We start from the raw sequence: 12,018 nt of genomic DNA, 5'->3' as shown, positions 1-12,018 counted from the left end.
AGCCACCTCTTTGTCATGTACACACAGCTCTTGACCACAATTGATCTTGACTCTCTAAGAATGCCCCACCAGAACAACTGTAACAAAAACGACACATATAAATTGGACATGCAAATATGGCCCAGTCCTAATGCTGAATGACAGGAAGTTTGAATCAACAGTAAATACCTTTCTTAGCACCCAGAAATTCTCTCAGATCTTTCAGCAGTTTCCCCTTTCCCACTACATAACCTTCGTGTGACTATGGTCACTAGTGCCGAGTTTGATTTTAATGAGGTACTAGAGTTAAAAGTATTCATAAGATTTGGAGTCATGAAATGTCTAACTGAAATGCTATTTTATTGGGGATTTTCAATGATCTATGTCTATTACTGATAGATATAAAGGAGCAAACATAGCAAACATATGCAAAGTGCACATTATTGCTGTAAACTGATAATGGAATTAAGCAAGATGTCAGATGAGTGGGAACATTTGCTCTATCCCTCCTTTCTCTCAGCTTCACACCATAAGTAACTAACAGTACCGTAGCAAGTACTGAACCTAAAATTGCTGACTTTTTCTCATATCCCACCAGGGCTCTGCAGTCACAGTTGATGGAAAGCAGATATTGTGAATCAAATCATTTCATTTGAATCAAGCCACCTGCCAGAGGTGATAATATTGTTGGTAGGTTCCTACTTCAAAACCCCTTCTGCTGCACTGCTTACAAACTGCTGTTGACTGGCTTTAGTGCGTTAAGTGATGTGCTCTGACATCTGCTTTTCTGCTGCACTCCATTCATTCTGTTGTTTCAGCTTCTCACTGACTCCCAGCCCTATCTAACTCACTTTTAGTCTACTTGCCATACAAGCACTCTGCTGCCCTGGCACAGAGCAGCTGCATGACCGCACTTTCCTGTATAACAGACAGACTTTCCCAGAAACTGAAAACTGTGATGACTGCAGATCTTCCTCAGCTGTGAATTCTGAATTGCTTTCTCCGCATTTACTGTACAAAAATAACCAAGAAACCTAAACAAATCCACACTTCAGAACAAACGAAAAATGAATGAAAATACCCTGCCACGTGTGCTTATTTGTCTAGGGGAGAGAAGATGAAACAAACACAACAGACATCTTCTGTATAGTTCAGTGCATTACTTATGTGCTCAGGTGATGCAAATATGAGCTTGATGAAAGAAGAAGAGAACAGAGTAGAAGACAAAAGCTCAATTAACAGCCAAGAGCAAGCAAGCATGAAAACCCACTCATCTTAAAAAGCCAGTTTTCAGAAGTCATAAGCAAAAACCCAAAGAAGAGGACAAACTGTTTAGTCAGGACAGAAAATAATAAATGTCAGGGGTATTATATGTAAAGAATATTAGATCTGCCCAAAAGAACATATTAACAAAATCAAAATAATGAAAATAATAAATGCCCTTCCACAAACAATTTAGGTGAAATGTACTTTAAAATGTTAATCTATAAGGAAAGTGTGGACTGTATCACCTTATTCACATGCAGAAGGCTACATACAAAAGCCACATACACATATTAGAGAAGTACACTGCACCAATCATTTGCTCCCTCTCAGTTCCAGAAATTAATGTGCACATCAAAGTTTCTTTCATTTTGTTCTATTCCAAGAAAGGATAATAAACACAGACAAGTAATACTAGGAGATATACCTAACTGACATGTGAAATTTATGCCTTTACACAAATAGTTTCACAGACCTTATTGGTGTACAGGGAAACTTAAGATAGTGTGAATAATAAAGTTTTCACAAAGAAGGTGTTAGACTGTAGAGGAGTTTAATAGAGTGATCTGTTGCAGCTTGCACTGATCCAAATCCCCTACAAGTTGCTTTTCTTAACACACTTTTGTCCTTCCAACTTCTCATCATGTAGCTTACATCAGCTCAAACTATCTTCAGCTGAGCAATCCAAATTCAGAGTGGGAAGCTTGCAAATCTTATACTTCAAAGTGGGTGTGAATTCAAGTAATAGCATTTTAAATTTCTTAAAAACTTCAGCTCATCCCTGAATTTGGATCACTCTGATGTAGCCAACATACTGACTTGGGTACTAGAACAATGTACAGCCACATTCAGGCTCTGTGCGTGGGCCAGCATACCAACTATAATGTTCGAAATAACATTTTCAGTCTTTCAAGTAAGATGTAGGCTATACCCTTTCATTGTTGCAGACAAGAAAGAAATGAAAAGTTGTCCTTATGGAAGCTATTAAATAACTGTATAGAAAATAACAAAATTTAACTGTGTATTTCTTTAATTATGATTGAAAGAACAAAGATGTCAATACAGAGTGAGCATTCTCACAAGGATGTAAAAAATTGTCCTACCAGAACTAAGTATATAGATATCCTGTAGTTTAACTCTGACATATATGTCAAGTGTTTATTACACGAAAAAGCCTGGGTCCTACAATACACAGCTGAAATACAGACTGTTTACATCCCAGTTCATTCACGTTCATTTTCAACTCTATTTAAAACAACAGGCTGAGCTTAGAAATTTCCAGTTGCATTTTCTTACCCTCCTTCAAAGATTTTAATTCGTATCGGCTCAGTTTGTTTGGATGTAACGTCTTTATCTCCATGAATGTCTCCTTTTACTCTTTCTTTTATAATATTCCCCACTACTTTCTTCTCAAGCTTGCTGCCAAACAAGAAGAATGGCTCGTGTTTCATCTGCAGAACAAAGTCAAGGAATGGTGTTACTTCTGGAACACACCATAAATGCACGCTTTATTTCAAGTACTTTTAACATTCCAGGTCAAAGCCAAAATTTCACTGGTGCAACTCTAGACAACAAATTAATTTGTCCCACTCAGTTTGATGGAGAATAAGACAGGGGGTAACCTGGATACATTTTTATGTGAGTCTGGAAAGAAAATACAGCACCATATCTTTCCTCAGGAGGGAAAAAAAATATATATTTAAAAATCATGGAAAATAGAGATGGAAAAGCCTTAGAAAGTAATTTATTGCCATTACAGAATTTTCCCTGGCACTATTATCTAATGCTTAGTCCACGAGAAAGAATCAGTATGTAAGAAACATTAAAATGATCCGAAGAGCCTTGCTTAATTTTAACTTAATCTTTACTTATAGACCTGCATGTAACAACTAATTCTCAAAATGGAGACAGAGGCAGCAGGAGTAGCAGATTTTGCAAAGGGGTAAACTGAGGCTCAAAAATTGGCATGGGAAGATATCAAAGTTTGATTTCCCAATAGGATTTTTTTTTTTTAAAGTAATTACACAAGATTTCCTAGTTTTCTAGAATTTTCTCAAATAAAGAAATATTAATTTAATAATTTTATTAAAACCTCCTATTTACCTGAGCAAGTTGCTTCCATGCACTTGATGATGTCAGTTTACCAGCTCCAGGTCTATGCATAGCAGCCAGGGTGTAGATTTCCGTGGTGTTTTTTTGCTTGGACCTCAAAAGTGCTAATGTGGTCTTTGTACTCAGCCCAGATGGATTTGGGTTACAGGAACTTATACACCATGAAGCATAAACAGAAGATTTGAGAGTTGGTTGCTGAATGTAATTGGGTTTTGTATAGTTTAAGAAACACCAGCTCACAGTAGTAGTAGTGCGCAGACTTGGGAACTGAAGGATCTGCTGAAAATCTGCTACATCTGTCAGGAGAATAGTTGAGCCCGTGACTTTCCCACTGGTACTGGATGTCATCTGGACTAGCATCCCAAGAGGCAATTTTGGATGTTTCAGTTGCTCTTCAGTCTGAATTTCTCCTGGTGGCAATGAAGACCTCTGTGGACTCATGCTCATATCTGAGGCTGTTTCATCAACATCCAGTTCTTCTGGAGATTCTCTTCCTTCAGAGGGGCCACTGGATTTCTGTCCTGGTGATGTGGAATCAAAACTAGAAAGTTTCTCCCTGCTTAGTGGGAAAGTATCAGCTGTTGGCACACTGACAGGTGGGAAATCTTGAGATGAAGAGGACGACAGTGGTGAAGAGGATGACACAGATGGCAGACTTTCTTTTGGCTCAGTAGCACAGCTCTGCCTTACTAGTTGAGGTTTCTGCATTCTTGGAAAATCTTTCTTTATATCTGAGTTAGTTAACTCAACTGCACTTAGCTCTTCAACTATTTGCCCATACATCTTTTCTTCTTTGACTCGCTTCTGCTGCTTGGTCTCCATGAAGAGCTCCAAGCTGCTGGCAGGTGAAAGCATTCGTTTGCCTCCACCCAAGGTAGAAGCCATGTCAGAACTGGAAGTTAAACAGAGAGGAATTGAAGACTCCAGTCCAAGAGATAGTGTCTGTGGCACTTTCCACAAAGGATATTTTTCTAGCCCTCCATGTTGACCTAACATCTGAGCTATGTTAAATCCAATTCCATGCATTGTTGCACTAGTTACCAATGTTCTTTGAGAAACGGTCTCATCAACTTTACAAATTACAATTGCAGGACTGTTGCTCTGTCCAAGGATCTGAGAAATGCTTGTGTACATGACGCTACCATAAGACGGCACATGGGTTTGAATCCTGACGGGAACAACTGTTCCTGGCAAAGGTTGTACAGTTCCATCACCTGGGGAGTCAAAATCTGTCTGAAGATGCTGTTCAGAGGAGGTATCTGTTGGTTTAATGCTATGTTCTGACTGGTACTTAGCAAGAGTAATTTTTGAATACTGCCCAGATGTTCCTGAGTAATGCTGGTATGCTTGCTCTTTAGCATGCACATAATCAGCTGGTTTCTTTCCAATAAGCTCTGGAGCATGTTCCAGGTGGTAACTTGGAGGAATGTCTGTTTGGAAAGGTTGTTTGACGTAAGATTTCTGCAGCTGTTGTACAAAATGATGCTGGAAGTGCAGAGGTTCTGTGCATGACTGCCATAAGACTGGCTGCTGAGACGGTGGTAAATGAACCATGCAGACAGTTGGATATGGGAACTGAAACAAGGTGCTATGAATAGAGGGAAATGGGACATTTTCCTGATGTGCAAATAGCTGCTGTTGCTCTGATGGGTGTTTGTTAGAAAGATAAGGTGCTTGTTGGATCAAAGGAGTCCTTAACATTTCCGGACTATCTGCAAGAAGAGCCTGTTGTTGGGCAATGTGGGATGAGCTACTAGCAAGCTGAGCACAGGAGCCAACAGCCTGTTTTCCAGAGTCATCCACCTGAATGGGCTGAAGTACAGAGGAAGGCAAGGGATGCCACACAAGCTGGGAAGAGCGAAGACCAGCCTGGGCATGTTCCATCTGCTCCTGCTTTATACTTTGTTCTGTGCTCTGATCAGTCTGGGAAATTTCTGGGAAACCACTAAAGGAAGCCTGGCGAACCAAGAAGCATTTCTTCCTTTCCCGTGATGGAGATAGAGCAGTAGTTGGTGTCCCAGCTGAAGAGGCATGAGACAGGTTCCCATAATCAAAGGATTTACTTCGAATCTCAGGGATTTCAGCAGCGTGAGGACAGGGCATCTGCTCAGATGAGCAACGTCTCATTTCCCTCTGATGGTGATGCCCAGGGACGGAAAGTGAGTAAGCACCAGCTGGAACTGTTAAAAACTCAGACTGTTTTCCAAACTCATCTTGTTTGGGAGGTGTGATGAACTTCACGTTTTCTTCTCTTTCAAAGGACATCGAAAAACTTGAACTGTGGGACAAATTACTTTCCTGGCTAGGGCTGCGAGAAAGGCTTGTGCCAGTGGACTCAAAACTGGAATCTCCAGAAGAGTGCTCCATGTCAGCCAGTCGTAAACGCTTCTTTTTGGGTGGGAGCTTTTCAGCTGGCAGTTGAGAAAGGGTTTCACTTCTCTGAGGCCACTGGAATTCTTCAGTTGGTCTCTCCTGTTCTTTGTTCTGCACTTCTTTATCTTTCTCAGGTTTATCTGGCTCCTCTGTGACACGAATTTCAGGTACCTGTATGTTGTGCTGGCGAACCAACCTGGGCTGCATATGGTATGACTGAGGCTGCTGGGATGGAGAAGGTTTATTGGTGTCAGTATTTTCTGTTTGTGGAGCTCGGTCTGGGCTCATTGGGGACTCACAAATCTCATTCTCACATGTTTCAGATGGTGAATAGATCTTATCCTGCTGGCATGCAATATGTTCTGTAGACTCAGACCTTTCAAATGAGTTCGGCCTGCTCAATGAATTTGTGTGCTGAATGACAGAAATGACATTTCCAGGGGGCTTTCTAGTCAGCGATTCTGCAGTCTTTTCTTGCTCTGCCGTTGAGTCTTCCAGAGAAGCTGCTGGACTTCCAGACTGCAGGTAAGGCCTGCACATGTCAAAACGTTCTGCATGGCAATGGGCAGAATTGTCCAGACCTTGAAGGGAAAATCCACTCCTTGGCACATCCTGAATTTGGGATTTGGGATCAAAGTCCAAAGGCTGAATTCCTGCAGTGCTGCTAGTCGTACTGCTGCAAAGCATGGGACTGTCCTCTTCATCTCCAACACTCTCCTCTTTCCTGCGCTTTCTGTTTTCAAAAGTTCCAAGCATGGATGGCATTGCCTGAGATTGTCCAAGTGGATCAATGAAGTATTCTCCCCCCTTGTTTATTCCACCTAAGGATGGAGAGTCTCTGTAGTTCTGCTTCTGAGCTTCAAATTCTTCCCATTTTCTATAGTGCTTTCCACTGGCATCATAGTCATAGAAGGTCTTGTCTCCCACTTTCTTCTCTTTTGAGGATGGTCCTTTGTCACCTGCTATTTGTCTACTGGAAGAAATAATTATATTTTTCCCTGGTCTTCCATGGTAATCTGAATCTGAGTGCCCCTCCTGCACAGAGGGAAGCTCAAAGGCAGCCTGTCTTCTCAACATCCTTTGGTGGGATATTCCCACTGTGCCAGGGTAAAATACATCATCAGAGCCAGTCATCTTCTCATCAAATGAATGGCTTCCTCTCAGAGATGGGGGAATACTTAAGCTGTTTGCAGAAGAGGTTGGCATGGAGTTACTTCGGATAAGAGGAGAAGAATCTACTGGGGGTTCAAGAAGGACAGGCACCTCACCCTGCTGACTGGCTTGGTACAGGTTGGATTCACTTTTGATGGGGGATGTGGCATTCTGGGATTGTCTAGATTCTGTATTTCTGCCTGGATAAACTTGTGCAGATTTAATAGTGCTCAAATTACTGGAGTCAATGAGTTCTTCTTTATTTGGAGTCAGCTGAGAAATATGTTCCTCGAGCATTTTTATATCCAATCTGTTATTTAAGAGAGGTAATGGCTCTGCTTTGCCCTTCCTACCTATTAAACTGTGTTCCTGATTTGTTGTGGCTACTGTTAGTGCTGTTCTTTGATTAATCCTATAAAACTTCCCAAAGATGATCTCTTCATAAGACTTTGCATTGGTATTTGGTGGGCTTATTTGCTGCTCAGCACTTTCTGAGCGGGAAAAGTAACCCGAGTCAGTGCTTCCTTTACTGTGTGGGCTAAGGAGGTTTAACGACTGCTCAGAATCTTGCCCTTTTTTCTCTGACAGTCTTAGTGCAAGTCGCTGTTTGACTGTGTGAGAGTCATCAGCCTTAGTACTTAAGGATGGGTTTTGCAACATATCAGAGCCAATATAAGGTGAACTCTCACTGGGTAACTGAATTCCACTCTTAGGGATAATCAAAATGGGCACTTTCATTGGCCCCACCAAGGACTCTTCCATGGAGGAGTGAAAACTGCTCCTACTAGCCATGTCCAGGGGGAGCTGTGGGACGGGGCTCAGTTTTTCAGATCCTTCCATTAGGAGTGAGGTCTCCTCATCAGTGTCTGTGCTCTGCTCACCATCTGAATGTATTTCAGCTTCCACATCAATGTAACTGGCATCTAGATCCAACTTAGAGACTGCTGACTCTGTGAAAGGTACCAACCCTGCTTTAATTGCATGGGCATGTGACTTTCTGTGCTTGTAGAGGTTGCTCTTTGTCTTGAAGGAGAAACCACAAGGAACACAAGGGTACGGTCGTTCCCCGGTATGAGATCTAATATGCTTTTTAAGTACACTAGGTTTGGCACAAGCCCTGTTACAGTAAGGACAAATGTACTTGCCAGGTTTTTTGGGTTTGTGCTCCTTCTTGTGAGCATCTTCTGATTGTTCTAAAGATTTCTGTGAATACTGGCTGTAAGCAGGGTTTAAACTTGAAATCTTCTTCCTGGAGAAACCTCCACTATGGCTATGCATATGAAAAGGAAATAAGTCCTCTGAGGCAACTGATTGCAAGTGGCTAGGAAACTGCCACGGAGGGCCTTCCAAGCTCTGATGTGGCTTTACGTTGTGCAAGAAACCTTGTGGCAATGAATGCTGTGGGAAAGAAAGTGAATGTTGACATGAGTAAGGAGTTGGACGATGCTGTGGATATTGCTTCTCCGTGACTTGCTGTGTAGCTTCATTTGATGATACCAGTTTCCCAGAACTAAAAAGTTGCGCTGATGCTGTGTTTCCAATTTGCTCGTGATCTATTTGTGGTTGCCTCTGTATTTCTTGATTGCCAAAAGTGCTCATCTTAATAACAGCTGAATGTTCTTGCCTCCATCTACTTGGTACTTTAGCAGTTTCTCCAGACCCTGAGGTAGCTTTTTGCCCTATAGTTGTGTCCCCAGAGTCCATTTTGTTACACAAGGTCTTAAGTGCTAGTTCACTTGAAAGCTGTGCAGACTCATGGAGTGTGTCCAAAGCTGTGCTTTTTAAAGTCTTGTTGCTCCCATTTTTCCAGAGCTGTTGCAAGTTCACAGACTTTTCTTTCTCTTTGGAGCTTTCTACGCAGTAGTCTATAGGCATTAGATTTGTGTCTGTATACTAATGTGATTATTATACAGTCCTGTTCATGGCATAAACTTTCTTAAACAGTTTATCACACATTTGCAAAGGCTTATTATAGCATTTGGACATCTTCCATTGTTATTAAACACTGAGATGCAGAATGACACAGAGATATTTGTGATCTACTAAAGCAACATTCTCTTCATCTCTTCCATGGTGACACAGCTATCTGTAAGGAAAAAAGAAAAAACAAAGAAAACCCCCTCACTAATTAATATAGTCAGGCAAAATAACATCCGTGCAATTGGTAGCATTTTAATTGAGCCTTTCATTAAAAATAATAAGGTACTTAAGTAAAGGTAACCACATTTCACAAAACCCCACTTTGTGAGGAGACACAGTAAAGACTGGCTCCAAAGATTTCACGCAAGTGTAATCACTAGTCAATAAAACCCATAAGAAGAGAAAACAAAAATCTACCCTTCTCAAACTGAACAGTTTTGGAAAGCTTTCTGAGGTCTTAACAGAGATGTCATTCTCAGGAAGTCTGCCATCTAGTTTCAAAGCCCTTTCATCAAACCACTGCTGAAACAGAGTTCTAACCCCATAGGCAGGAATTACCTTATCCAGTATTACCTACCTACAGTTCAGATGCGCACTTACTTAGAGTCACCTGGCTTTCCTCTAAAGTCAGAGGAAGGCAATCAGTGATTTCAGAGGTGAAATCTTTCCATATTATGAGGGATGTTTTAGACATATGAGGTACTTCTAAGCTTCGATCATATAAATCGTTTTACAAGGAACTGCTGATTACTTTTTAAACCATTTTTAATCAGTCAAGAGCAGTATCAACTAAGTATTCTGAACACAACAGTGTTGGTACCTTTCCACATCTTCATTTTCTGACCATTATTTTAAATTTTAGTGAGAATGTCTTGCTAGAGGTAAAACATATTGGAGAAATGAGCTGTGACTGTTTTTAAGTGACTTCAGTATTTTAAGATTCCATGTTGAAACATTTCCATCCAGCTATATATGCAGGTTTTATGCTTACATGTAATGTGATTCCATAGTTCTATCACAAAGAAGAAAACTCAGAGGTATCAATTTTACAGACAAGTACAGCATTTGAATTTTTGAAGAACATAAGGTTCCTACTTCCATATTACCCAAAGAGGATATTTTTCTGGATGAGATGGTGTGAAGACAGTCAAGATTTTGCAATAGCAAGAAAAAAAAGTTAAAAAAAAAAAAAGAAAAAAAGAAAAAAAGAGGCAGTATTTGAGATACTGGAATATTTTTAATTTCTATGGTGGAAAAACTGAATTAGGCTTGAAGAAACATCAGAGAAGTGCAGGAAAACTCAGTGGGAATGAGATATGCCTTTTTCTGATATAAAATAATTACCTGCATCTTGTAGGCATCTAATGGGCATGACTATCTTCAGATCTCCTGTAGAAAAAAAAAGAATACCATCATAAGAAATTATTTATATTAAGCATGAATGCTGAAGAATGTTTTCTACTATTTACAGCAGAAGCCTGAAAATTTCATCCATCCATCTCTTGGAAAAAAAAATTCATATTGCATCTCAGAGGTCCAAGTTAGGACCTTTTTTCAGAATATGAGCATGAACCTTTTTAAGAGCCTTTTAAGGACAGCTTCTAAACTGGAGCAGTCTCACCTTCTTGAATCTGTAGAAAGAGAGCTGCCCAATGTCACTCTTCATTCCTACACCCTTGCTAAGCCTGGATTATCCCTGAATCCTATTGACAAATCCCCTTTTGATAACTCTTTCCAGCTAATACTTTCAGGCCTTCCAGGCCACTTATTAAATGCTTCAGGAACCAGGATGAAATCCTAGCCAGATTGTCACCACGAAGGTACAAGAAAAGTATTGAAATGCAAGTAAGATTTGAATCCAGTTAACACCAGTGAGAGACTGCTCAAGAACATATGGCTGCTTCCTCAAAAGAGAAACCAACAAACCAAGTGTATATTTAAAAGGTTTCTGTACCTGCTGTAATTTGCCACCTGTCTGACCACCATCAGACTGCAGGATGATGCATTGCAGAAAAGACCACCACAGGAGAACTGACTGGTGTCTGGCTTGGATGAAAGATCAGTTCCCTGTTGCTGTAAAAGGAGGATTCTCCCATGCAGTTTTCAACAAACCCGATCTTGAAAATAGAATATTGTTTTGTTTTGTTTTGTTTTGTTTTGTTAAAAAAGGAGGTTTGTTCAATTTGGATAACAAAAGCAGTTTTCTTCGGAGGTTTTATTTAGGTAAAAATCTAGAGTACTTTCATTTATTTTAAGAAATAAGATCTTTAGAAACACCTGAAGTATTAGTGGCAGGGGAGGGGATATGGGTTAGTATAATAACCTCCGGTAAGAAACTGTGAGAAAAACAGCTAAAACACTCATTCCTTCTCCTCTGAATAAAACCAATAGATGATAAAACAGTAAAATAAATAAAACAAAAAACTCACCAAAAGTAAAAAGATATTTTAGCTCTCTGTAATCACAATAAGTGATTAATACTTAATAACACTTTCAAAGAACAAATGAATATTAGTAAAGCCCCATCCATGACTTGATATAAAGAGAATCACTACAGGGCCACCTACTAGCAATCAAAAGGGACAAGGGGGAATGTTCCTATGCAAAAGAGCATAAAACTATTAGCTACCTTCAAATAAAAGTACTTTTTTCCTTATTAGGCAGTTTTGCAAATGGTGATGAAGAAATTTCTAGAAGATGGAAACATCCTTTCACTTCCACGTTCCCACTGCCAAGAACATACTCAGAGAATAAATCTGCCAATCACAGAAACAAGACAGCAAGTTTTATTTGAACAAAAGATTATGCTAGTACACTGCCATCAATTCCAGTTCTGCTGCAGAGTTCAAGTTATTCAGTGATCCTTAATATTTTCAGAACATTCTATATGATTTTTCAACCTACACTATGAAATAGGTATACACTAATTACAAGGATTATTGATGGCTTAAGTTCGGCCAACTTTCCCCTCCTGGGGAAAATAAATCCTTTACCAGAATCAACAAAGTCATTTCTGGTTTGGTTTGAACAGCTACCCACCCTATGTCAAGTATGGCTTTAATATTATTTCTCTTTTTTTCCTAGGACTAAGTTTTACTGGAGAAATCCAAAACACTACAAAGCTAGTTTGCATTCTGTCTGTTTTTTCCAGTCAAGCCTTTATCTCATCTTCCTGCATCCACAGACTAACTTAAGCCAATGAGAGACTTCCAAATTTCA

General features: G+C 40.0%; 1 protein-coding gene across 11 annotated transcripts in view; it reads right to left on the bottom strand.

Annotated features, from left to right (window-relative positions):
• Window positions 1–12,018, bottom strand: part of HIVEP2 (HIVEP zinc finger 2) — a 124,740-nt gene that overhangs the window by 15,313 nt on the left and 97,409 nt on the right. For all 11 annotated transcript variants that reach the window (XM_015858321.2, XM_015858316.2, XM_015858319.2 and 8 more), the window contains 3 exons: window positions 10,144–10,188; window positions 3,346–8,965; window positions 2,539–2,693 (listed from right to left, as the gene is read on the bottom strand). In XM_015858321.2, the coding sequence (XP_015713807.1) occupies window positions 2,539–2,693; window positions 3,346–8,754 (5,564 nt within the window). In that variant the 5' untranslated portion in view covers window positions 8,755–8,965; window positions 10,144–10,188. The remainder of the gene's footprint in view (window positions 1–2,538; window positions 2,694–3,345; window positions 8,966–10,143; window positions 10,189–12,018) is intronic.

The sequence above is a fragment of the Coturnix japonica genome, chromosome 3 (genome assembly GCF_001577835.2).
Source record: "Coturnix japonica isolate 7356 chromosome 3, Coturnix japonica 2.1, whole genome shotgun sequence".
NCBI lineage: Eukaryota > Metazoa > Chordata > Aves > Galliformes > Phasianidae > Coturnix > Coturnix japonica.
The sequence above is the reverse complement of the archived record's forward strand: the minus strand, read 5'-3'. Positions and strand labels throughout refer to the sequence as shown.